At 48.5% G+C, this 27,852-nt stretch overlaps 1 protein-coding gene across 15 annotated transcripts in view; it reads right to left on the reverse strand.

Moving 5' to 3' along the window:
* APBB2 (amyloid beta precursor protein binding family B member 2) overlaps positions 1-27,852 on the reverse strand; it is a 368,036-nt gene that overhangs the window by 77,080 nt on the left and 263,104 nt on the right. For all 15 annotated transcript variants that reach the window (XM_045076735.1, XM_045076734.1, XM_045076731.1 and 12 more), the window contains 2 exons: positions 27,468-27,553; positions 27,312-27,372 (listed from right to left, as the gene is read on the reverse strand). In XM_045076735.1, the coding sequence (XP_044932670.1) occupies positions 27,312-27,372; positions 27,468-27,553 (147 nt within the window). The remainder of the gene's footprint in view (positions 1-27,311; positions 27,373-27,467; positions 27,554-27,852) is intronic.

The following is a 27,852-nucleotide window of genomic DNA, read 5'->3' on the forward strand; positions in this document are numbered from 1 at the left end:
GGCTGGCATTAGGGGAACGAGCATGGTGGCTGAATTAGAAGGGACGCAGCTCTTGGCCTGAGGCGTCCTTCTCTCCCATCTGTTCTCATTCTCCGCACTGGCATCAAGTTGTCATATCCTGGTTGGAAACACACGTTGTGCTTCCACTTCATTCTCTCAAGTCCTATATTAAGAGACATACCCCTGGGGAGAACCTCTTGCCAACACACGTGTGGAAGGACAGAACGCAGCACAAAGCCTTGATTTCTACAGGCCAAACAGTCCTGGGTTTGAATTCCTACAGCCCCACCAGTGCTTCCAAGTGTTCTCAGGTGCAGAATGGTGGTAAGAGAGGCTCCCAGAGTTTTCAGGAGATCCAAAGTGCAAGTGGCTGGCACACGGGAGGCCCGCAGCAAAAGCTTGCTTGCTTCTCCCTCTGGATCAGGAGACCCTCTCATTTCATTCTTTGTTCTCCCAGAGGTGGTCTGCATTTCCTTCCCTGGAGCTTTAATGAGGACAAGAAAGAGGAGAACGTTCAGGCAAGGGATGGGGAGGGAAAGACAAAGGAACTGGGGGGGGGGCAGCCTTGCTCCCTCCAGGCGAGCCAGCCTCAGTGCCCAGCCCCAGGGAACATGGTGTTTCCACGAGCCCACGTCCACACGGCGGCACCTTCAATGTCTGGGTCAAGGTCACTGCTCTGTGACAACCAAGGAGCAAAGACAAAGAGGGAACTGATATTTGAATTCACCGCGACACTAAATCATAGATATTAAAAAACTACAAAAGTTCATAGAGAAAAGCTACAACTGCATTTAGCATTACACACGTAATCCTAATTAACACTCATTTATGGGATTAACTTAACATTGAAGCCTAATTACCCTGCAGCACAATAACAACTGTGTATTCAAGTCAATAAACATTTATTGAGTGCCTATTAGTTCCTGGAGACAGAGAGAAATGAGTCAGACACAGGTCTACTCTTGAAAGCCTATAAAGGAGCAGACACCAAGTGCGAATCCATAACACGGAGACGAGAAATCAGGGGACACAGAGACACACACGTGTGCTGTTGCTCATGGAAGGGCAGCTTTTTTTCTAACTCAGAGAGAGGGCATTTTGGATAGCTGTTTAAAAAAAAAAACATTTTATTGATTCGAGAGAGAGCGTGTGCACACATGAGTCAGGGGAGGGGCAGAGGAATTGGGAGAAGGAGAGAGGGAAAAGCAGACTCCTCACAGGGCCTGACATGGGACTTGATCCCAGGACCTTGAGATCATGACTTGAGCTGAAGGCAGATGATTAACCAATGCAGCCACCCAGGCACCCCTAGATAGCTATTTGAGGGATGTGGTATTGAGTGGAGCTTTGTAGAATGGATGGCTCATTCAATTAACACTTACTGACATCTCCAATAAGCCAGGCACTAGAGACACATCAAGGAACCTATGAGACCAAAGGTTCTGCTCTGCGTAGTAGTTTACAAACCAGAAGGGGGCCCTTTGGTGGCTCGGGTGGGGGAAGAGTCCAACTCTTGATTTTGGCTCAGGTCACGGTCTCGGGGTTGTGGGATCGAGCCCCACGTCAGGCTCTGTGCTCAGCAGGGGATCTGCGGGTGACTCTCTCTCTCCCACTGCCCTTTCTCCCCACTCTCACTCAGAAACATGAATAAAGGGGCGCCTGGGTGGCTCAGTGGGTTAAAGCCTCTGCCTTCGGCTCAGGTCATGATCCCAGGCTCCTGGGATCGAGCCCCGCATCGGGCTCTCTGCTCTGTGGCGAGCCTGCTTCCTCCTCTCTCTCTGCCAGCCTCTCTGCCTACTTGTGATCTCTGTCTGTCAAATAAATAAAATCTTAAAAAAAAAAAAGAATGAGCATATTTAAGAAAAAACATGAATAAATCTTAAAAAAAATTTAAAAACTGGAAGGATGAATTCATTTGGCTATGACACCAAAGATCATACAGCTCAAGGATATGAACAAGATGAGTTAGATGCAGGGCATGGAGGGGAAGGGCATGAGCATAGCGGTTTTCAGGTTTTCAGGCCCCAGGTTTTTAAGGGATGAATACCAAGTTGGATGATCTGAGCCAAGTTATGTAATCTCCTTGGTGAGCCTCAGTTTCCACGTCTGCTGCGGTAAGGACAATAGTACGGTCCTCCTGGGGGTAACTGCGTGATGACACGCGATGGCCTATGCTAAGTACCTTTACAAGGTCTGGTCTGAGAAAAGGTGAGCACTACTTCCTCAAGGTCTTCAGTCCTTGTCAAATGGGTTGGGATTGTGGAATGCCACCAACAGCCAGCCAGTCAATGCTGTTTTGTTTTCCAACTCATGATACAAGCAGGACTAAGGACGCACCTCAGTGGTTGGGGGTGGGGAGAGACAGCAGGGCCCAGGGAGGGGAGGGGGAGGCTCCATCCTCTTTAGGAGGACACACTCCATCTCCTCGGCTGACCTCAGTGGGGTTGACCAGGAGTCCACGGCTCTGGGTGGGGGGGGGATGGGCGTCTAAATCTCCTGAAAATATGCCCCCAATTATTTGTGTTTCCATATTATGGAAAAGAGTCCAAAGCTTTCACTAACTTTCCAAAGGCTCTGAGAACATGAAATACTTTACAAGAATTCCAAGGGAGTTAGAAACCAGAGCATCAAGTCACCCATGAAGACGCACGCATGGGGGCAGGAAGAGGTTACCGGGCGGCAGCAGAGCTCTTTTTTGAGAAGTGGAGGGGGCGGAGAATGGTTCAAGGGCTCTACAGAAGAAACGAGCAGGCATTTAGGGGAGAGCAGAAGAAATGGGTATGAAGGGAAGTGGGGGTAGGGAGAAGGGGCTGTCCCTCTAGGAAGGAAGCAGTCTCTGGGTGGCTGGCCTACGGAGAGGACGGAAGCCCGATGCCCTGTGTTTGATGCGCTGGGAGCCCCTCGATGATCCTCAGGGTTCCAGCAAAAGCCTGCTACAAAGAGTGGACGGACGTGCAGGGGGGATTAAAAGAGAAGGGTGTCCCCTCCCCGGGGGAGATGCTCGGCGGAGGAAGAACGATAAGCAGAGGCCTCAGAGTGGAGACCGGGAAGTCAAGCCAAGCCCCAGGGAGCGGGCGGCCTCTGGGAAGGGCACCTAGACTTCCTGAGGGTGTGCGACCGGCACTCTCCCCGGGAGCCCAGCACACGGCGACCCGGGCCTGCGGACGGCAGAGCTGCTCTGCGGGGCCCTTCCTCCATCCGAGCGGCGGGAGCTGGAGGAAGGGACACGTGTTCTTACTTCACGTGACTATGAAGAACCATTTTTTAAAAAAATTTTTAAGATTTTATTTATTGATTGGAGAGACAGCGAGCACAAGCAGGGAGAGAGGGAGAAGCAGGCTCCCCCCTGGGCAGGGAGCCCGATGTGGGGCTCGATCCTGGAACTCCAAGATGAGGACCTGAATTGAAGGCAGACACTTAACTGACTGGGCCATCTGGGTGCCCCAAGAAGAACTTTTTTAATAATCATATAGCTCACCTATGAACAGTGAGAGTATTCTCTTTTCCCGTCCTGGTGGCCAGGATAACATGGCCATTCAGGGCACACTACGTCTGATGTCCTGTGTTCTGGGATGTTTCTCTAAGAGTTGAGAACAGCCCTCCACCCTTTCATTTCGCAGGCACCACATGCCATGGAGACAGCACGAGCCTGATTTCTGCCCTGGAGCCTGGCTTCTGAACATCCGGTTGTCGCTGAAAAATAAAGCAGTGAGGAAGCAAAGAGTTGTGACTTCAGATGACTGTCGCAGAGTCCGATCTGAGAAAGCGCAGGCCTGGGGCGCCTGCGGGGCTCGGTCCGTAGAGCATCCAACTCCCGATTTCGACTTGGGTCATGATCTCAGGGTTGTGAGACTGAGCCCTGTGTCGGGCTCTGTGCCCAGGGCAGAGTCTCCTTGAGCTTCTCCCCCGGCCACCCCCTCCCCCTCCCCCACGCATACACGCTCTCTCGCTCTAAAATAAGTAAAGTCTTAAAAAGAAGAAGAGGGGCACCTGGGTGGTTCAGTGGATTGAGCCTCTGCCTTCAGCTCAGGTCATGATCCCAGGGTCCTGGGATCGAGCCCTGCATCGGGCTCTCTGCTCAGTGGGGAGCCTGCTTCTCCCTCTCTCTCTGCCTACTTGTGATCTCTCTCTCTGTCAGATAAATGAAAAAAAATCTTTAAAAAAAAAAAAAAAGAAGAGGGAAAAAAAAAGCACAGGCTTTTCAAGATTCAACACACCTTCCTTGGACACTGCCTCCATAATAGGGAAGTCCCGAGGGAGTTAGTGTTTGTGGTCATTACGTGGAGGAATGTAAATCATCGTCATCCTGGACACTGTTTCCAATATAATGAAGCTTTATGTGCTCTTGCTTCTCTCTGCAACGCTGAAATGCTTTCCAAGTCCAGTATCCAGGGGCGCTCTACTTGAGAGGTGCCCGGGGACTCCAGAGTGGAGGCTGACCCACTTCTCCTTCGGGCAGAAGCGAGGAATTAGCCTGATTCATTATTCAGCATGACCCCGGTGGCCAGGGAGGTCCAGAGAGCATTTCTACACTGACCCCAGTGAGCGCCGTGGCTGTGCCTGCTGCTTCCCCCAGCTGCGGACAGCGTGGTGAGCAAGGGAGCACAATACAAGACGCCTGGCCCTTGGGGACCCCCTAAGCCCACTAGGACCATTTACTTAATTTTTTCCCTTCCCACCTTTCACAACAAGGCAATCCTGCTGGAAAAGCACATCCTTTGTTAACATCTGACAGGGCCATCTACAAAGAGGACAGTCCTAGTACTAGATGCCACCCATAATAGATGGCACGCACGCAGTGCTTACGATGTACCAGGCATCCATCCTCCGATGGGGCTGTAACTGAACTATTGTCTACGATATCCATCTCCATGCCCGTTTGCGGGTTCGCTTCTGGCGAGTCGGGTCACCTCTGCCACCGGCAAATAAGAGGCTCTGTCTCTAGTAAATGTTCTGGAAACACGCAAGGTCAGGGTGTGGGGATAGCATGCACTGTCTCTGTATTTGGGAAAGGCCTCAGAGTGCGCACCATGATACGGAACCAAAGCCAGGTTATTTAACACAATTAGAGGAATGGTGTGTTACGAAGTAAAGGAAAGAGTTTCCAACTCGCCCTCAATGCATGACGTGGAGCCGCGCGGATTCCCAAGATTTCGGGCTTTGGTGATTTGACAATCCTTCAATGAATGCAAAAGGATGCTTCCCCAGCAGGTGTGTCTCTCTTTCTCCCGCTCTGTGCCGTTCCCAAGGCGGGGGACTCTTCCTCAGCTGTTCTGTAGGAAGGACTTGCTGACTTGCCACCAGACAACGCTGAGAAACGCCATCATTTGGAGATTTACAGAAACCGGGGTTTGGACCGCTGATGTACTGGAAAGAAGGCGCAAGGGCGGTCACGCGGGAGTGGACAGAGATGTGATTCCGCATGTCCTTCAAATATTTAATTGTCGCTGGGGAGTCCTTGCTGCCGCGAAGTCACTCAGAGGAAACAAGCACTCCCCACTCCTCACTGAGCGATCTCTTTGGTAAGGATGAGATAGTCCAGCTGCGCAGAACGGGAGCCTGGGCTCCCTCCTATCCCCTCATGTGGCCGGGCGAGTGGGGACATGGTCTGAGGCCGTGCTGGAGAGCGGGACAGGCCACTGCCCTGGATTTTGACACACGCTGGTGCAGCACTGAAATCATGACCTCAATGTGTCTTGCTTTTCATATAAGACACAAGATACATATTTCTGTGCGGCAAGGAAATCCTAACGTCAGTATGTTGTAAACATATTTCTAAGCAATATTCTCACTCATTCTTAGGTGAGGGGATTCCAGAAGTCTAATGAAGAGGGAGGGAGTTTCCACTTACTGAGCTCGTATGGTAGAGGTGCGTTTATTAGTTTTCCCATTTATTTCGGTAGAATTCTCAGGACCAAGTGAAAGAGGCAGATTCTCCCCACCGAACCCCATGTTTGGAAGCAGAAAACAGACTCCCTACAGGAAATCTGGCCAGTTCAGGACTTCAGAAAACATTCTGAAAGGGGTGACCTGGGGTACCACAGTAGCCATACTTAACCCTGCCACTTGTGCCTGTGGGGTGACCTGGGGTACCACAGTAGCCATACTTAACCCTGCCACTTGTGCCTGTGGTGTGAGGAGGGGGTGGGGGAAGGCTGAGATGGAGACAGGAGACAGCAGCGTCACTCACACGTGTTCATCAGGAGTGTGTGTGTCTGGACACGATATGCGGAGTAGAAAAGCTCATTTCTCCTGTGTTTCTCCTTCAGGAGAAATTTCTGGTCACCCAATATGTGGGGTTTTTTGTTTGTTTTTTTTTTCCTCACACCAAGCAATTCTCTGTAATACCACTGGGTGTCCCACAATGTAACTCAGTTCTGACCCTGTACCTGGAGACAGCGTCAGATCCCACAGGGGAAGGGCTCAGTTCCACGAGACTGCCCCTCCCCCCACCTCAGATGCCAACGGCAAACCTGGGGTTGTCCCCAGAGCTTCTGACTCCCTGGCTGTAAACTGGGGCTTCCCACAACCTCCTCTATGGGTTTAACTTGCTAGAGCAGCTCACGGAACTCAGGAAACCAGTTTCCTCACCAGAAAACCAGTTCATCGTAAAAGGATGTAGCTTGGAAACAGTGAGATGGGACAGGTGCAGAGCTCGAAGCATGGGGACGGCCCCGGGCGACCATGCCACTCCCCGGCCCTGCACGCATTCACCACTCTGAAGCTGCGTGAACCCCGTATTTGGGGGATTTTTAGGGAGGCTTCATCACATAGGCACAATCTACCGTTCATTCCATGTCTAGCCCTCTCACCTCTTTGGAGGGGCGGGGTAGGGCTGAAAATTCTAAGCTTTTCATCATGGCTTAGTCTTTCTGAGACCAGATGCCCACCCAGGAGCCCAACAAGAGTTGCCTCATCAGAACAAAAGACACCTGCTGTCACCCAAGAAAGTCCAGTGGTTTTCAGGAACCAGGATCAAAGACTAAACTTTAGAATGAAAGATGCTTCTAGTGCTCTAACCATGTAGGAAATCCTGAGGGTTTTAGGATCTCTGTGCAGCAAGGACAGATGCCAGATGCCGTCCTTACATATGTAAGCCACTTCATCTGTATGACAACACATGAGAAAGCTGTTATTATGATGCCTATTTTACAGATGAGGAAACTGAGGCAGAGGGTGGTTGCCAGACTGAATTGTGCCCCCTTCTGAATTCGTATGTTGAAGCCGTAACTCCCAGTGTGGTTGTATTTGCAGGCGGGGCCTCTAAGGAAGTAATTAAGGCTAAAGGAGGTCATCAGAGTGTCCCTGAATTGAATAGGACTGATGTCCTTAGAGAAGAGAGAGAGACACCAGGAATGTGTGCAGCGAGAGAAGAGACCAAGCGAGGACACAACAGGGAGATGCCATTGGCAAGCCAGGGAAGGAGGCTATGGGAGAAACCAAACCCGCCAGCACCCTGATCTTGGACTTCCAGCCTCCAGATCGGTGAAAATTCCTGATGTTTCAACCACACAGCCTGTGTTCCTTGGTCTGGCGGCCAGAATCCACTAACACAGAGGCGGATACAAGCTGAAGGTAACCGGCTCTGGCCTCAAGCCCAGCTTTCCAGGCTGCCTCCCAGACACAACAGCAAGGCTGGCTTTCCTGGCAGGGGTGGGGAGGGTGGCAGGCATACCCTGATCTATACCTGAGTGTGCTGATACCAGAGGTCGGGGAGACCAGCTTCCCTTCTGAAGAGGCCCCAGAGAATTAAGATCCAGACGTACACTGAGAAGGAAATACCAACCCCCCCAACAGGGAATGAATGAGTACTTTCAAGTACTCACAGGACTTGCTAGCCTCAAGGTGGTCTTGGTGCCCTTGCACAGACTGTCCACCGGAGGGCGCCCTTACCCATACTTCTTTCCTCCCTTCCCTCCACCCTCCCTCCCTGCCACCTTCCCTAGCCCCCACCTCCTGGTAACAGATCACTGGATGCTAGGAGTTTCCGAGGAGGCAAAGGAAAGACAAGTGCCATGAGCTGTCTGCCACCTGTGCTCATCCCTGCAGGTCAGAACACTGCCGAGGTGTGGGAAGGCCCAGGGTCGTCAGGCTCAGGGACAACCCTGGGGCGGGAGGGAGGTGGAATTCCTACTAATCCACAGGGTAGGGTGACTCCAAACCATGTTAGAAAGCACTTATATGCGTTTAAAAATAAAAACCAGAATGCCAATTTATTAATTTGCAGAAAGAAAGGGGAAGTCTAACCGGATCCTCCGTTTGGCGAATAAGAGGATTCGTTCTCTGGAGGAAACCCAGTCTGGAGCTTAACCCCCAGCCCGCTGCAGGCTCACGTGCAAAGATGCCACCCAGGAGCCCACTTGCCCCTCCCATTGGCTGCAATCCTCAGAGAGTCATCACTGATGCCCCCTACGGCCCCCCGGGGTTGTGACTTAGAGCACACGCTGGCCAGGAACCAGGCTGGCATTATGAGGCCCATTTTTATCAATGAAGAAGTTGAGCACAGGTGGATTCAAACAAGAGATAAAGTCTCGTGTTTCCAGAATGTCAAGGAACAAATTACACGCATGTGCATATTTAAACATCAACCTGCCGGTCGATCACACCAGACATCTTGACATACAGTCACCATCGTCTTCCTTCCGTGACCATTTATCAAGGGCTTGCTCTGTGCTACATGACACACAAAACTGAGAGTCTGGACTTGTGCAGAAGCACGAAGGCGAGCACGGACATCCACAGGTCACGTTCTAAATGCTGCCCGCTCTACCGCACGTACAGCCACGCCAGGGACTCACGGCCCTGCAAGGCAGAAGCCACCCTTCTTGTTTTCCAGGTGAGAGACTCAGGTTTGGAATGTGTCGCTGAACTGTGCAAGGTCACACAGGAAATAAGCACCTACTAGAATCCGATCAAAGTGAACGATTCTCCTGATTTTACAGGCGAGGAGACGGGCTCCGCCAAGTTCAGCGGTGTGACGGAGCTGAGGAGCGGAGGGATCCCGAGCCTAGTCTTTGTTCTGCCTTAGCTGTTCTAGAAACACAGACACTCATGCTGGAGACAGACTGAGGTAATAGCAAGAGCAGACCAGATCTGATCGGGAATCCAGGACCACCGGGATGGCTCCAGCCTGCCACAGCCCAAGGCCAAGGACAACTCAAGAGTCCCACAAGGCGTCTCCAAGAATCATGATCTGATGGTAACCACAGAAAACTTCTCCTGGTGGGACACAGACCATGTTGGACAGAAGGGAACTTTTGCTGGAGACATTTGAGTGCCAACAGAAGCCGAGTCTGTGGCAGTAAATACGAGCTTCCCAGCCCACACTGCCTGAGGAAGAGCCCATGCAAGTCCAGACCAAGGAGCTAGGCGGGCAGGATCCCGCTTCTATTACTGCTGAAAAGCAGCAGATGTCTGCACTCTTGGGAAAACACTCTTACTCCCTGCAAGTGTGAATGGTATTTTAATTTTCCCCTACAGGAGTCTTGGAAAAGACTCGGAGGCAAGTTCTACGATCCACATGGCTGATTTACACTATAGATTATATTTCTGCTGCTGTAAAGTCGAGAAATGTTATTTGCAGAGTAAGCACAGAGTAAAACCATAACGAATATCCAAGTTCTGCACATAAAGTAGGCCACTTTATTTTGCTAAGGAAAGCAGGCTGGCCATGTGAGCTTCAGAGGAGATGCTGATCCAAGGAAAGGAACAGTGAGAGCCTGAAGTCAGGAGACAGGTTGCTCCCTCCAGGCTGGAGGCTGGGGACCAGGGGAAACAGGGAGTAATCAGAGCTGGGACACTGGGGACATGGGGAGGTTACATATACAGTCTCGACTAATAACAAGTCTATTTGCAATATGAAAATGCAATCCTCGAATAAACAGAGTATCAGTCTTAAAAAATAGCCGGAAGCATGCTTGACAGGCAGTATCTGACACCATACTGAAGTGATTTGACCCTCTACTCTAAAATATGCCTAATGGATGACTCCACAAAGAATGATGCCACTTGGTCTTGGATCAAGTCCTTCCCTGGAATGACTCAAGTGCAAATACAGTCCATCTTCACTATTTGCGGATTCCATATTCGCAAATTCACCTACTCACTGAATTTTATCTGTGACACCCAAATCAATTCTCACCGCACTTCTGTGGTCACTCACGGATGTGTAAGAGTGACAAAATATTAGGGTCCCTTGATGTGCCTGCCCATTCCCAGTTGAGGCTGAATAAGGCAACCTCTACCTTCTAGTTTTAGCTCTTGTGCTGTCAACAAGTGTTCTTTATGTGATTAGGTAGTGTCTCATTTTTTGCATTTTTGTGCTTTCTCTCAATGATATCACTGGTTCATATGGCCCTGAAGCAAAGTGCTAAATGGCTATCCAAGATTCCCAAGCACAAGAAGGCTGTGTGGTGCTTTCTGGAGAAAACAGGTGTGCTAGATAAGCTCCATTCAGGCACGAGTTACAGTGATATTGGTGTAAATTCAGGGTTAACGAATCAACAATATACATTAAATAAGGTGTCTTTAAAACACACATAAAACAAGGTTGTGTACTGAAAGGTTGATGAAAGTGTTGCAACCAGAGACTCGCAGGAACCTAGCTCTATATTTCTCCTAGGAGCAAGGCTTCCATATTTCCTAATTTAGTGTTAGCGGTGCTTTTACAGGATTTTAGAAGAATTGCTGCAAATAATGGTCCATCATTCAAGCACCAACAGTGTCTGCCCTTCATCCCAGAACAAGGATGGAGGAGCCCAGGCTAGTGAAAGGATCTTAATCCCTCATATGCTTTCTGGAACTTGTGGTAGTAAGGTGTAGGCAGGATTAACAGCCATGAAAAACCATGGGTTCCTGTCCTGGTGCTGTTAGCAGCTGTGACCTTCAGGATGTCCCCTGATTTTGTAGGCTTCACTTTCCTCACTGAACAAGAGAGGAGAAGGGAAGCCAAGGAGGGAGAAGCGTTTGGGCTAAAAGATCTCTCACGACATTTCCAGCTGGGAGATACCTCTCAAACATCTTACCCCACTGCTGTCCCCATGGGTTGTTCACTCGGCTCCAGTGACACTGGCCTCCAGGTCGATCCCTCCTATCCAGGCACGTGTTCACCTTGGCCTCCCCACCCCCCTCCATCTACCTGGTGTCTTCCCTCACGTCTGACTCAGTGTCCCATTCTCAGGAGGCCTTCCCTCACTATGCAGGACTGTGAACACCCCCCGCCCACCCCCAGCATGATCTAGCACTATCTTCCCTACTTTATTTTTCTCTATAGCAAGTATTTTCCCCTAATGCACGTATATCCTGCTTCTGTATTGTGCTCTTTATCCCTCTCCTCACACCGGAAGGTAAATCACACGAAGGCAGGGAATCAGTCTGTAGTATCCCCCCGACTCCGCAAACATAGGACCTGGCTGCTCTAAGAGTCAATTCAGTAAGTTCATGTATGTAAAGCAGGCTTTGGGCAGTACCTGAAACCTGATAAAAGTGAGCTATAATTATCATCACCATGAGGACCGAGTACCTTTTTGCTGTTGGTTTATAAGAAAGGTTTTATTGAATGACTCACTAAGAAACGAAAAATCTGCACTTTTTACAAAGCGCCTGAGATAGAACTCAGTGAGCTCATAAAGTACAAAGACCTACAAAAACCTTAATTATAAGCACTGCTATTACCAACCCTAAAGAGACCATTTACGATGTTTTACTTCTCAAAGCTGACTCCCCGACATCTGTAAGAACTCATACAGGAAAAGCACTTAACCACGGCGCAGAGACCCAGAACACAAGGGCTCTGGGGACCTGGAACCCAACCACCTCATTTCACAAATGAGTAAACCCAAGTCCCAAGAGCACCACCGGCTAACAAGAATGAGAATCTGCCTTGCAGGGAGCAGGGCGGGCACGGAAGGCTGTCTTCCAGGGCTTTCCTCAGGAACCACCACCACTCACGGAAACAGGCCCTGACCAACTGGCACTTACTTGTAAGTGCAAAGATGGAGCGAACGTGAAGACAGGCTCTTCCCAGACATTTATGGTAATTTGAGAAGAAGAATTGTAAGTAGTCATTTCAAAGAATTTGCTTTAAATTAGATATAGTGCATTTTCAGAGTACGGATAAGATATTAAAAAGAAGGGCAGGGGCGCCTGGGTGGCTCAGTGGGTTAAGCCTCTGCCTTCGGCTCAGGTCATGATCTCAGGGTCCTGGGATCGAGCCCTGCATTGGGGGTCTCTGCTCAGCAGGGAGCCTGCTTCTCCCTCTCTCTCTGCCTGCCTCTCTGCCTATTTGTGATCTCTGTCAAATAAATAAATAAATAAAAATCTTAAAAAAAAAAAAAAAAAAAAGAATGCTCAGCAGCTCTAGGAACTGAAAACTGTTCTAAGAGCAAGCATGACTAGGACCAGTTTTGGTGGATCATACAAAATCACCAAGGAGGGGAGGGACCTGGAGAGCGTTGCAAAGCACTAGCTTCCCAAAAGTCCAAGAGGCGATGTGACTTAGAGACCGGGTCCTGTCACAAAGCCGTGGGATGGTGATGAGGCACACGGGAGTAAGCAGTTAGTGAGCTAATTCTGGAGAACGACGGGGTGCAGAGAACGTGGTGTGGAGGGCCAGAGGGAAGGAGAGTGAACGTCGTCCTCTGACTTCCGCAGGCTCCCTCCCCAGGTCAGGGCGCCCAGACAGGGACGACGCCAGCTGGCGGACAACTGGGCTCCTATGCCCAGAATAGAACTGGGGGGGGGGGGCTAGTGATCTGGGCCTGAGACAGCTGGCTCAAGTTCAAGGAGAAGCCTTATTCCTAAACTCTTCTTTTCCTAAATTCCTAAGGTCAATAGCTCGTCTTGTAATGCTCTATTCTTTGAATTAATTCCAGCTCCCCAATTAGCCTCTGAGCCTGAACTCAAAAAGCTTTTCTTGTCCTCTGCTTGATCGATGAGGCCCATCAAAAGAAAGTGACTTGCCCCAGGTGGCCCAGCCTGTGAGTGGTGGATATGGATGAGGGGGGTGTGTGTGTGTGTAGGAGGAGGAAGGTCTCTTGAATCTCAACACAGTACCCCTTCCTCTGTCCCCTGCAGGTTCCCCCAAGAGCCACTTGAGGTCAGAGAACCACTGAGTATTTTTTTTTTTCTATCCTACAATGCCTAGATCCGTGCCAAGCACATCATCGACATTTAATATCTGTTGATTAATATTTTCTTCTAAGAAAAAGCAGCGTATCCAGAGAAAAATCAGCAAAACTAATCAAGACCACATGAGCCCTGTGAATTATAAAGAACAGTGGCGGGAGCCCAGATCAGTTTTCTCAGAGAAGAATGAAAAGAGTATTTTGATGTATCTGAGCGCGGGGGTAGTGCCAACCCAATGCTGTCCTTGCACACAACGTATGGAGCAAGACGTAGGCGCTCTGGGATTGCAAGGAGAATCTGGAGGGCAGTAACACTGAGCTTCTCAAGAAAAAGATAGCAAGATCTACCCAAAGGGCTGTGGGGTCTTATCTCTGGGGCAAAGTTTTAAAGACAGTAATGCTGAGTGACTCTTCCCTGACAAGCATTGGAGCGCTGACCACACCACTGTTAAAAATGCTTCGGGAAGAGCCTTCACACCTGGCAGGAGAGATCGGCAGTTCACACCTGGGTGTAACAGGACAAAATATTTCTTTTCACGTCTGCAGAATATCTTCCCGTGTTAGCTATGGGATATGCTCCAGGGCTGCCCAGACTGCATTATCTTGATTCGACAGAGTTTCCTTTAGTGGGACAGAGACTAGCTTCAACCGGCATGTCCTCACCCCTGCTAACGTTCGGGGACCCAGCGCCCGCACAACAACACGTTCCTCTGGGCAGGAGGAGCCCAGCCTCCGTCCTTCACCAAGAGAGATCCTCAGCGAAGTCGGGAGGAACGGGAAGGCGTTTTACTTCTAAGGGTAGGCCCAAAGGTGCTGGGGGGCCACTGGGAAATCTCTCAGCTTCCTGTGTCATTTCTCCTCCTCTGTGTTAACTTTATAATAAGCTAAAAAAAAAAAAAGATTTGGGGAAAAGTGTTTTATAGGTGCTACATTATTTATCTCTGCAACGGAAAGAATGCTTTAAGGCTGCTCGAGGCAACGGGCCAGGTAATGCTGTAGTCCTTCGTTCTTGGGTGATGCTTGTAAGTCCCTGACCCCTGAAAGGGGAGGAGAAGGAGGTGGAGGGGGGGCAGGGAGCAGCAGGCCAAGGAGCAAGCAAACCACCCACAGTTCCCTGCAAGAGGGGGGCAAATCTGAGGTCAATTAATATTTACATGCAACTCTGCAATAAGTTTGTTTGTTTGTTTGTTTTTAAAGCTAGCATAAAATCTCTCTAGCTGAGGGGCGCCTGGGTGGCTCAGTGGGTTAAAGCCTCTGCCTTCGGCTCAGGCCCTGATCCCAGGGTTCTGGGATCGAGCCCCGCATCAGGCTCTCTGCTCAGCAGGGAGCCTGCTTCCCCCCTCTCTCTTTCTGCCTACTTGTGATCTCTGTCTGTCAAATAAATAAATAAAATCTTAAAAAAAAAAAATCTCTGGCCGAAGTTCCTATCTTTTCACCAGGGCTCTGGAGTTGCTAAGCCCAGTCTGGGCTTAAACCAGGGCACCAGGAAAGGAAGACTTGTATGGCCAGACTCAGCAGCCTTCGTTCCCATTCTGGCTGAACCAGTGAGGAATTCTGGACTGATGAATGCTTACCATAACTGTACTCTAGCCTAAAGGAAAAGGGAAGAGCGATTTGTTCCAGGTAAAGTGAAAAATTCACAAAACGCACACACAGACACACACGGAATGCAGCCCATCAGAGAACTGTTTTGAGGCTTTTGTCTATCAGACGACACAAGCGACAATCCCATGGACACAGGAAATTCTCTATACGTATTGTCACTGTCTCCTTTCTGGAAATTAGACTGAAACTCCTCACATACAGAAGCCAGTACTATCCGTGTTTCCGTTCACAACCATTGGGTTCCCAGACATTTCCCACTTTAATTTTTTTCCCTAAGGCCTGGAAAACAAACTTCTGCTGCTTGTGTGAAGCTAGGACACATTGTAAAGCTCCAGTTGCTACAATGATGGCCAAGCTCAGGGTTGAGAGAGAGAGAGAGGGCAGGTGCTTTCCAGTGAGTGCGCCTGGGACTAGCCTCCAGCTGACGTCGTCCACACCACAGCAGAAACCCATAACTCACCACAGCTGACACGGGGCTGTGGGAAGCCCCCTACAGCACAATTTGGCGAAGAAACTATTAGAAGACCAAAATGAGACATCACATTTAGCTTGAGCTGCAGGTTATCGAGGCATTCCTTCTTCCTTTTTTTTTTTTTTAAAGATTTATTGTAGAGAGAGTGAGCACGTGTGTGTGCATGGGGGTGGTGTGGTGGGCAGAGGGAGGAGGAGGAGAGCGAGAGAGTCCTCAAGCAAACTCCGTGCTGAGCTCAGAGCCTGACCCAGGGCTCGATCTCATGACCCTGACCTAAGCCGAAATCACAAGTCGGACCCTTCACCGACTGAGCCATCCAGGCGTTCCTCTAACATCTTCTAGGACATCTCTTTGGTCATTTCTGTAACAGCTTCTTTGGTCCTCACAGTAACAAGGTGAGGTCCCCCGCACAGGCATTAGCATCACCCCATCCTACCGATGAGACAAGCCAAGTCCAGAGAGGTCAAGAGACTTATTCAAAGTCACACAGCTCATCACCCGCAGAACTGGAGCTAGAACGCAGGTATGTCATCTCCTACTTGATCATCTCTCCACCTGGAGCATGGCGTACAGGGAGGATGGAGTCCGTGGCTGGATTTTCCTCTTTGTCATTTCCCAGTGCCTGGGATCGCCACCACGGAAACCAAAAACAAGACACATGCCAAAAAATACATTTTGTATTTCCTCCCAATCTTTGAAAGAGTTGCACATTGTCAGGTAAACCTGAGCTTGTGGTAGAGAATTCCCACAACAGTCACACAGGAAACCAGAGAAACCAGCCAGACGTGCTCGTGGGGCCGAGGGAGGGCCCAGTGACGTGACCGGCCCAACAGTCCGCAGATGAAAATCTTGGAGCTAGGAAGCTGGGCCACCTGGGTGCAAATCGTAGCTCTGCCCTCCACCAGCTGTGGAACCATGGGCCAGTCCTCTAAGAGTCTATCCCTTGGCTTCAACCAGAAATAGGAGAAACAAATGAACACACCTCACAGGGCTTGTGTGAGAACGAAATGGGGGAGAGTGCCATGTGGGTATCTGTCATTGGCATTTACGGAGGGGCTAGAGGAGGCTCAAAGACAGAAAACTGAGCGTGCCCAGTACAGCCCCAAACCACCTCGGTATGTCTGTGCTTCACAAATACGAAATGCTCAACGGACCTCAATGGTCATCATGATTGTCTGACTATGAGAAAGAGCGTGGACCTGGCAGTCTATCTCAGGTTCCAGTCTTAGTTTGTCTACATAATAGATCTGTGACTTTAGGAAAGTGACGTAGATTCTGTAAATCTCGATTTCCTGATCTGTAAAACAGAGTAATGGTATCGCCTTCCTGGAAGGGTTGTGTGGAGAATCAGATGACCCACGGCAAGTCACACACCTAGTAGGGCGCTCAGACCACGGATGGAATCAGAGTCATGTGCAGCCCCCCAACCATCCCCAAATGATGGCAGTCTACGCTGTGTGCCATTCACACTGTTGCTTCTAGATCTCAACTAAAATATAGCGCAGACGTATGAGAACAGCTGAAGTAGAGAGATGAACTTCATCGAGTATTTTACGTTACTTATGGAGTAACGCTGGTCTACAGTGTCAGTTTCAAAGAAACAAAACTGAGCCCCGTCTATAAATAAGCTCTAGGTTGCTACAGACATGATCTGAACTCACAGCTCTAAAATAAAATATGATAAAATAAATCATGGCTATCAGGGGAAAGGCTTTTTGAGAAATCATATGTTCTTGGCTCTAGGTTCCATGTATCATTTACATGGGCCAACTTCCAAGCCTTGCTAGAGATGGAGGTCACTGCTGCTTAAGCCAACCGCTGTAATGTGGCTGGAGTAGAAAAGTGGGACCCAGGTAGGAACCTGTCTGCCCCTTTCTAAGCAGCAAATCTTCTAAGAGAATGAGAGACCATAACAGAATCCAAAGGGACACCTCGCTGCTGTGTGCCAAGGGGAGGTGAACTAAAGTGCCATCTGACTAGAGATCTGGGTTAAGAATAGGTCGGTTCAAGAGCTAAGCATAGAATTAGTGATGTTGTTTTTGGTTTGAGGGTCTCAAGGTCATTTGAAATTATCTTTTACACTAACTATTTTTAAAGATATAATTGACATATAACATTGTGTAAGTTTAAGGTATACAATATGTTAGCTTGATACATTTATATATTGTAACATGAATACTATCATAACATTAATTAACACCTGGATCATGTCACCTATTTTGTGTGTGTGTGTGTGTGTGTGTGTGTGTGAACAATTAAGATCCACTCTCTTACCAACTCTCAAGTTTATGATACCGTATTGCTGACTATGATCACCATTTTGTAGATCAGCTCCCCAGAACTTCTACCTTATAGCTGGAAGTTTGTACCCTTTGACTAACGTCTCCCCATTTCCCCCAGCCCTGAATGCCTTCCTTGAACCCACTCTGTTTCTCCGAGCTTGACTTTTTTTAGATTCCACATATAAGTGAAAGCATACAGTATCTATTTCTCTGTGTGACTTATCTCACCAAGGTGATGCCCTCAAGGCCCATCCACATTGTTGCAAATGGCAGGATTTCCTTCTTTCTCATGACTATATATATATATACACACACGCGCACACACACGCACATGTATCTGTACCACATATTCTTTATCTGTTCATCTACTGACAGACACTTACATTGTCAATTAAAATTATTCGTGTGTTATTGCTTAGTCAGCTGATTTCAAACGTTGCCTTCAACATGAAGTGACTGAAATCCCACAGCTGTCCCTTCCGGCAATATGGTCACCGTCGTTCTACCATTTTCTCTGCTGTGTTGTTTTCTTTTCCTCCCCTCCCCAGTCTGATGGACCTCATCCCAGCTGCTACGTAACAGCTGTTGAGTAAATATATGCCAAACAAAGGGATGGATGAACCCACAGCGGACAACTGTTGAGAGCTGTTTCTCTCAGCCCCCGAGACTGAAAATAAGGAAGCCTGACTCTAAGCTTTCCTGATAAGCAGCAGGGCCAGGAGTGGAGGAAGAACTCACACTCTGATCTCTGTGGCTCACACCTGGGTGAGTCCCAGGAGTGAGGGTACCATATGGCTCAGCTAACCTGACTCACATCTGAATAATTCTGACTGTCCTGGAGGAGGAGCCAGCATGTCTCTATAAATTTTCTGAACTGACAATAAGTGAGAAATGTTTGCGTTACTGCCTCAAGACTGGGGCTGGTATGAATTCCCAGTGCACAGCGCGCAGAGACCAAGGTCTTAATTAGCCTTCCCGGGCATCCGCCACCACGAGGCGCAGCGGCCAACGACGGATAACAACGCGTCTCATTTCCACAGCACCCTTCAAAACTTGGGGGCTCCCGTGGCTGCCAATTCCCCAACTGCTCATTCGGGCAAGTGTGGTGACCAGAAGTTAATAAGGGAAAGGCAGCCGAGGTTCTGCCAGAAACAGCATTGTGTTCGGCTGTGTTGGCAAATTAAGGGAGGAAAACAGTTTTAGAAACACAAAAGCTGTCCTCTGGGCTAGGTGACAAAATGAACATCCAAGGCCAATGGCTCAACGTCCGAGAATGAGTGTCAGCTCTACTCCACAGAACAGGCTATGTGAGGGTCAGGAAGACCGGCTTTGAGCTCTGCTCTTCCCCGATGAGCCACACACTCTTGGGAAGACCCCACTGCCTCTCTCTGCTCCTCCCGCACCCCCGTCAGGCTTGAATGAAATAGTCTGTATTTTCTCTTTGTGAATGTCAACCTAAAAGCCACACACGAGAGGAAGAATCTCATTCTGCCAAGACTTGATATGTTCATCATTGGCTCTGCGCCTTGGTTTCTTGATTCAACTGTGTTGATAATGCCCTTCACTAAAGACATTTTTGTTGAACGACTGAAATGTGGGAATGACATTTACCACAGCTCGTCTGTGCCAAGATGGCGGCAACAAAGCCTCCCATCCGCGTACTCTTGCAATGTGACCTTGCCGCTCTCCCTCAAGAGGCAGGATCCACGTCTCCACCTTTGGTCTGGGCCAGGACTGCCCTGATCAATAGAATATGGCACAGTGTGGGGTCAGTTTGAAGAATAGCCTTGTCACCCCTGGTGGCTTTAGCTGATTGCTTCTTAGAAGCCAGACTCCACATGAGAAGTACACCCGCCCACCAGAGAACACGCCTGTGAGAGACCCAGCCACAGGGAGAGGCCCTGAAAGACAAGATGCCAGGTGAAGGGAGAGAGAAACCTGAGAGCACCGAGCCGCTAGCCATGTGAGTAAGAGGCCATCTTGGGAGTGGACCCTCCAGCCCCAGCTGCCTCCATGTGGATCAGAAAGGAACTGCACTGCTGAACCTTGCCCAGAATCCACAAAAGCAAGAGCAAAATAAATGGTGGTTTTAAGCTCCCAGGAGGAGCTTAAGAGGCTCCTGGTGCAGAGCCCAACAAGGGGCTCGATCTCACAATCCTGAGACCATGACCCAAGCCCAAATCAAGAGTCTGACGCGGCTTAACTGACTGGGCCAATTGCATGCCCCGATGATGAATTTCATAGAAATAGATCTGTTCTTAAGAGCATTTGCTGAAAATGAACACAAATTGACATATACAATTATTTTCAAATCTTCTGCGTTTACATTTACTGAATGGGGAAGAATCACTCAGTCCCGTGTGTCAACGCAAGTACCTTCAGGCTTAGCATCAGCCTAAGTACCCTCTCCTTCTGGAAAACCATGTGAGCCACCCAGGGTAGGACTTAGTCAGCCAGGGTAGGACTTAGCACTGAGAGCAATGCATTGAATTGGCCTGTTTGTGGTCTACCTCTCGAAACAGGGAACATATCTATTCCTCTTTGTGTAGGAATAGTAAAAAATGGCTAATGCATAAAGAATGCTTCTTAAGCGCCAGGGATGGTTCTAGGTACTTGACACATATCTTAGGTCAACCCAATGTTTACCCCACTTGGTGCGAGGTGTCCACTAGTATAATCCTCACTCTACAGAAGAGGAAACCGAGGTACAGAGAGGTAGAGCATCGTTGCCAAGTTCGCCCAGCTAGTCAACAGAGAGTCCGGTTTTAGAGCCACTCAGTCTGGGTCCAAAATCCCAGATGTTCTTAATCACGTCTCATACAGCTGCTCCTTTAGCCTTGTGTTCTCAGTGAACGTGTTTGATGCAATGAAGGCATCGACAGCAGAAATCCAATCCAACCTTTTCATACAGATCAGGATTTCTGGAAGAAAAACTTGTGCCACATGAATAAAAGTCAATTAGGAGAACTATACACAGACACAGAATCCTGCACTAATGCTAAGTAATGATCACGAATTTGCTACACAGACCAGAAATAAATCCGAAAGGGTAGATACTCCCTACCTCTTCCTGTTTATCTATTCGTGCTAATCTAGTCAGTAGCCGCTAATATAATTACTTCATGAAAATCTATGCTACTAGGAAGCAAGGGAGGGCACAAATAAATAGAGCTCATAGAGGAATATTGGAATTTCACGTTCATTCATCACCCACTTCAGAAAGCTCTTCCACCAGACCCACAATCGGACTGATCTACACCATCTCCATCCCCCTATCTACCCCGTTTTGGGGCAGGTTGTAATGCAAGAGTAAGCAGACAAGCAGGGCTTACAGAAAATCCAGCACCTGGTTAAAAAAATCCCCCAGCAGCTGACAACTGCTTGCACATGGGCCCTAACAGAGCAGGCAAGAGCCGTGCATCAAAGCCAAGGCCATGGCCCTGCAGAGGATGTGTGGCAAGGATGCTTTGGTCAGGTTTCAAACTTTTTAGTGTTACCCCTCGAAGTGCTGTCGGTACGCCAGCCACAGCAGCATCTGGGAGCCTAACAGGAACACAGTCACTTGTCTCTCAACACCTAGATCTGAAGCTGCTAACATGGGCAGGGAAGTTTGAAAGCAGTGCAAAGTGTGGACCACATGAGTCTGGAGGGCGGTGAAAAGAAAGGGGGTGGGGGTCTGTCCTCAAGCTATGACCTTGCAGTGCCCTCCCCCAAACTCATCTCTGGCATCTCTGATCCCTCCGCCCAGAACTCCTGGGCAGACTCAAGGTTACCCTTATAGCTTAGGGAGCCAGTAATAGACAGTGGGTAGGCCTGACATTTTCTTGGACTTCCAGCTCAAAAGCATCTGAGTTGAATCCTTCCGCCAGTTACTAGCTGTGTGATAAATTCTATGACCTGTTTGAAGCATTGGTTTCTTATCTATAATCTCAGGAAATAAACAGCAGGGAAACAGCCTGAGAGTACCCGTGCACCTAGCAGAGGCCGAGCGTGTGTTTGAAGAAGGGGGCCCAGCAGCCTGTCTCCAGCCCTGGAGAGTACTCAGGGGCCAGTTCTGCTTTCTTGCCTTCTCCAGCTCTGAAGATCGATCAGATGGCACTAACCCATCTGCAGATGCCAGAGGTCAGGACTGCTTCGTTTCATCTTAAAATTTCTCTGAACCAGAGTGACTTCTGAGAGGATCCCACATTCATTTCCCAGAGGAAGAAGCTGAAAGGGGGTGAATTAAGTGCCTGGAATAAAATCGTCTTTTTTACCCAGGTCCTTTACACTGGATTTCAGAGCAGAAGGTTCTAGAGGCAGTTCTAAATATCCTGGAAATGATCTGTTATCATTTGGGGTTATCCAAGGCCCAGGAGACCCCTTGAGTGCCATCTCTACCACGAGCTTATTGTGTGACCCAAGGGAAGTTATTTACTCAACTTTTCTGAGAACGACTTTTTTTCGCCTATAAAGGAGGCCCTCTGGATCATCTCCAGGGCCAGTCACTTGCAGCCGTAAGCAATTCAATGATTCTGACTGAAAGGTGGTCTCTGCCCATTTCTTTAAGATGTAATTTTTGGTATTGTCCACAAGGTGGCAGCACCCCTCCTTTACAGAAGTCCAGGCAGAGCAACACAAAGGATGAGAAAGAACTCTAAAGAAAGTAGCACCCATTTTTCAAAGGATTAAGTTTTCTACAATTTAACTAAAACATTTCATTTTAGTTTTGATCACTATCATCAAGAGTTTGGTTGGCAATGTGCTACATACCATTAGGGAAGGACAGTTTTATGGGGCTAAGTTTGGATTTTAAGGTATTTTGGTAGGATGAGCGAAGGTCAGACAGGAAATTAATGGGAATTTAGAAATGCAAGGTACCTGACAGCTCAAACAGCACAAGGGGTTGCCTTCTTGAAAAACGAAGCACAAGAGGCAATTATCTACCAAACGTTCATATACACAGAAATTTTAAAGGGTGCCTGGGTGGCTCAGGTCATGGTCCTGGAGTCCCGGGATGGAGTCCCACAAGGGGCTCCCTGCTCATCTGCTTCTCCCTCTGCCCCTCCCCCTGCTTGTGCTCACTCTCTCTCGCAAATAAGTAAATAAAATCTTAAAAAAAAAAAAACCACAACATTTTCACATGGAAGAGTAACACAAAAGAGACAAAGAAATGATTGGAGAAAAAATATTTGAGATTACAATAATGAATAAAATTTGGAATTTAAAACGCACAGAAATGAAACAATGTGGTACCCTGAACTAGACATGGGAACAGAAAAAGGACATTTGAAGACAAACTAGTAACATCAGAATGAAGTGTTTAGTTAATTGTTTTGTGCTCCTATTAACTTCTCAGTTTGGACAAATACACTATGGTTGCGTAAGACAGGACACTAGGGGAAGTGGGGTGAGGGAGATCTGGGAACTCTCTGTACTACCTCTGCAACTGTTCTGTATTTTTAAAATTATTCCTAAATATAAATTTTTTCTAAAACTTTCAGAGTGGGCACCTGGGTGGCTCAGTTGTTAGGCATGTGCCTTTGGCTCAGGTCATGATCCCAGGGCCCTGGGATCAAGCCCCGCATCGGGCTCCCTTCTTGGCAGGAAGCCTGCTTCTCCCTCTCCCATTCACCCTGCTTGTATTCCCCCTCTCTCTCTGTTTCTCTCTGTCAAATAAATAAATAAACTTTTTTAAAAAGATAAATAAAACTTTTATAGAATAAAACTGTTCCACAGAAAGCAGCCAAGAATGAAAAGAAACAGTTTCATAAAGCAACGTCTCATCTTGATAATTTCAGGAGACACTTAGAGGAGGACCCAGTTCAGGTGCCATGAAACTAGGCTGAATACATTAAAATGACAAAGCCTAGAATAAAGCGGGTGGTGAACAAAGAGGTGTATCCTAGGACATTACTGGGGGAATTATACGCAGTGGGATCTTCTCTGTAAAGCACTTATTGCCATAAGCTGACAGCCTCTGACCCGAGAGTACCTGTTTCAGCGACCTATACCAAAGCAGTAATTTTGAAGGAAAACATCACCTAGTCTTATGAAGTTGTAGCTCTGCTCTGTAGCACTAGAAGTTGCTCCTACAGCGGCTGTGTGCCGAGACGGGTTATGGCGCTATTCATTAAATGTGATCTTATATCAGCGGAGTTAAGAACGGTAAATCTGAGAACTGCAGAAAGGAAGATATGAAATGTTTTTTTAAAGATTTTATTTATTTAGTTATTTGAGAGAAAGAGAGAGAGCGAGTGAGTGTGCACACGAGTATAAATGGGGGGAGGAACAGAGGGAGAGGGACGAACAGACCCCGCTAAGTGTGGAGTCCGGGAGTGGGGGCTTGATCCCATGACCCTGATTATCATGACCTGAGCCGAAATCATGAGTCAGACACTCAGCCTACTGAGCCAGCCAGGTGTGCCCCTGAAATAATTTTTAAAGAGCTCACGGCATGTAGTATCCTGGATTGGGTCCAGCAACCCCCCCAAAAACACAAAACAAAACAAAACAAAAAAACGGCATTAGTGAGAGAAAAAAAAAAAAAAAGAAAGAAAAACTGAATGAGATCTATAGTTAATAATATGGTATCAGTAGTTGTTAATTTTCATTATGGTACTATGATAATGAAGATGTTATTAGGGAAAGCTAGGTGAAGGAGGTACCTGGGAAGTTGAACTCTGTGTCTCTTATGTAAATCTAGAATCATTTTAAAATTAAAAAAAAAAAACGAACACCTCAGAATTATACACAAATGCACAACCATTACCATCAACTAAAATAATAATTATTGGACAAAGAATTAGGTGGGCTCAAAAAACATTTCCAGAGTTTTAAAAATACTTTGCTCTTTGAGATGGGTTGGGGGGGGTGCTTGTGTGTGTGTGTGTGTGTGCGCACGTGTGCATGTGTGGTCATTTTATGTTGCCATTGTTTATTTAGAGGTTCCACTGAACAACTTGATTGTCAAGGTGCCCAGACTCACAGTGGCTGGAGAGGGTTTGCAACACGCACATCCTGATAGCCTGAAAATGATTTTGATTTTTTTTTAGCATGTAAATTTCACTTAGGAAGAAAGACGTTTAGGAAGTAATCCGTCCTTAGGGACTATATTTATAATTCCGTGGCACATGAAATTATTTTTTCTCCCTAAAGAAAGGATACTTCCTGCTTATCTTGGGGGGCACTCCGTTTTCTAGTTTTTGGCTGGTTGAACGCATGTGCAGGGTTATCTAAAGCAATAACAACTTCTACAAAAGAACTTCAACATCTAGAAAATCTAAGTCTTTGCCACTTCTCCCTTCTCAGGTGCCCTAGGTAACCTTAAACAGGCATGAAGGGGACAGGTGGCAAAGAACAGAGTGTATGTCTGTCTTGGGGGGGACTCCTCCAAAGTGACTTCAGTGAAGTCAGTACCAAACTCATACGCTTTTTCAAAATTGGTAAAGAATAACTTCGCTTAGGGCCACCGGATTTTTTTTTTTTAAACGATTTTATTTATCTATCAGGCAGAGAGGGAGAAGCAGGCCCCCTGCTGAGCAGAGAGCCCGATGTGGGGCTCCATCCCAGGACCCTGGGATCATGACCTGAGCCAAAGGCAGAGGCTTTAACCCACTGAGCCACCCAGGTGCCCCGCTAATCTGATCTTTTCTGACTTTTGTCTGTTGTCCTAGTAGAGACAGATGCACTGATCATTCCTTTACATTTTCTGTGCCTTAAAAAAAAAAAAAACACACATTTGTTCTTATAAGCTTTCAAAGACCTTACCTAAAACAGGGTAGGATATAAGATAAATAATACAATACATGTCCTTTCTTATTGAGAACTCGGTCCAGCTCCAGTAACGTATGGCAACACGGAACCTCCTTACCAACACGAACAAATTCATAGTAAGTGTTGGAACAGACACGTGGGCACTAGCAAGAGGCAGAAAGAGAATTCTGTGCACAGGACCACTGGGAGGTAAAAAGAGGGCGCACAGCTCGGGTCATATTTCAACCAGGTCTCCTGTTCCTGGTACCAATTCCACCTCCCCTCCTGCCTGGCCCTCCCCGCCCACTTGTCAGTGTCAAGACCCCCTCACTCCCCAGCCCTTCTCCCCTCTGCCTCCAGCCTCTGCTGATAACCCTTGTAAAACACCTGGGCACAAACCAAATGATTCCCAGCCCGCCTTCCTATTCTCCTGCATCTGCTCCCTGCCATAAAACTTGTCTTTAAAGGCCAGTATGTTAGCGGCAGCCCAAGGACCTGCTCAGAACGCCCCTGGCTTGGGGGTGGCCTTCATCGTATGAAGCTGTGCTGAGCCTGTAGCTGAACGAGTGGACTAGGAGCGGCTGAAGTTCCCCTGCGAGCCCAAATGCTCACAGCCCTGATGGCAGCATGGCTGCTTCTCGCCAAGGAGTCAAGGTTTTGAAACTGCAGTGTTTCCCCACTGAACTACTACTAAGGGAGCTTACTGGCTCTTTTATTCACAGACACAGATCTGCTTTAGGAATGAAAAAAAATATCGAGGACCAGCTACATAATTGGCAAATGGAAATGTAATACGCAGAACGAAAATGCAGAGCCCCTGATCAAAGGCAGAAAAATGCCAGAAAAAGGGCTGAAACGGAATTGCTGCCTTTCCTGCTTTGTCTCTTCACTCATCATGGTGTGTTTTCCTTGGTATTCAAAGTCATGCTCTCTTGGGCACGGGACACCTGCAGGATAAGTGCAGACTCTCACAAGTGCCCACCCCACAGACCAACACCTTCTGGGTTCCCCATGCTGCGAGTTGCTGGACCGATGCGCCCGCACCCTGGCCAGGAATGGGGAAACTGAGTCAGGCGTCCCCCTTTCCCATGGACCCATCTCCCCTACCCCGAGGCGCAGCAGATAGGTGACCCTCCAGTATACCCCAACTTCTGTGCCAGAACACACCACGTACACAGACTGGCGGTGGGCAGGGCCTCACCCCCACTGAACTGCCCCCCTCCCCGCGGGGAACACATTGCTGTGCTATCAGCCTGGGCTGGGTAGGCCACCACTTTGCCCTTTTCAAGATGTCACGGGAAGCATGTGTGCCCAGAGCCAACTCTCCCCATGCTCCCAGTGAGGCCCCTACTGGGGTGGAAGGTGGTAGCGATTGCTGGGTGGAGGCAGCGATGAGGCTGTGTGGCAGGGCCTGAGGGGCTGAGGAGAAGGGGAACAAGCAGTCAAGGACCTCTCAGGGAGGTAGGAAGGTGGCAGAACTATTCCCAAACCAAGGGTCCAAGTCCCTGGTGCATCACCCCATTGGACGTCACTTACAAAAACAGGAATCCAAAGATGAGAGAATTGAGAACTTCAAGATGGCGCCCACACCGCATGAAAGCTCGGGCCTAGGACCCTGTGCGAGGACAGTGGCCACATGCCCGTGTTGGCCTTGCTGGACCCCTGCCAGGAGTCTAGAAGGAAGAGCGCACTCACATTTTCCATCATCAATCAGGCCTGGGTTCAGGAGACAGAGGGTTCTGGAACAGGTGGGCCTGAGGAGCCTTGAACCACCTGCCGACCGCCCCTCCCAGGACTCTGTAAGGCTGCCGAAGCCCACTCTCTTGAACAAGAATTCTGACTTATTACATGGTGCAAAGAACTGGCGTAGTGTGATACGGGCACAGTCTTGATGATCATGGAAATCCTCCCAAACCTCACTTGGCCTAGGGATGTATTTCAGGTGTTGGGGAGCTTAGGAATGAGAGCGGATTGAGGATTCATTGCTTCATCCGTGGCTCTGGGTTGACAGTTGATGAAAACCGAGCCATTTCGAAAGTCATTACTTCAACGCAAGAATATAACCTGGCCACTAAAAACTCGTTTCTTACAAACCTTGGCTTCTGGATCGCTATTGATGCTGCAAGAATCATCCTCCTCAGCATGTGGGGCATGTCTGGAAAGAAGAACAGAAAGCCGAACTGAGAATTCTCCCGGAAACTCCAGCCGCACGAAGCCAGCCACGACGGCGGGGTCCTTTGCACGCCCTACCTGAGTTTCAAAGATGCATAGCGGAGTGTTGCTCCTTCAAACTCTTTTAAACTGGGGTCCGGGTTAACTGTGGCCGCGTGCAAATCCTAGGGGGAAAACAGATGCCCTGTTAATGGAGAAAAGGGGGAAGGGCTCCCGACGGGGGCATCAAATATCAAAGGGGAGAAAAGTTCTCTGGGCAAGAGGCAGAGAGTAGGTGTGAGCTTAGGCAGATAAAGGGCATGCAAGGGCTGCTGGATGCTGGCTCGGTGCAAGCCCCAGGTTCTTACAAGACAGGAAACCCGGGGCAATCAGCTTGAAGTCATTCGCAACAGGACACATAAAAATAAATAAATAAATAAATAAATAAAGGCAACATGTGTGTGAGCTGGGCGTCCCTCCTAGC

This window comes from Mustela putorius, unplaced genomic scaffold, assembly GCF_011764305.1.
Source record: "Mustela putorius furo isolate JIRA1106 unplaced genomic scaffold, ASM1176430v1.1 tig00000083_pilon_pilon_pilon, whole genome shotgun sequence".
NCBI lineage: Eukaryota > Metazoa > Chordata > Mammalia > Carnivora > Mustelidae > Mustela > Mustela putorius.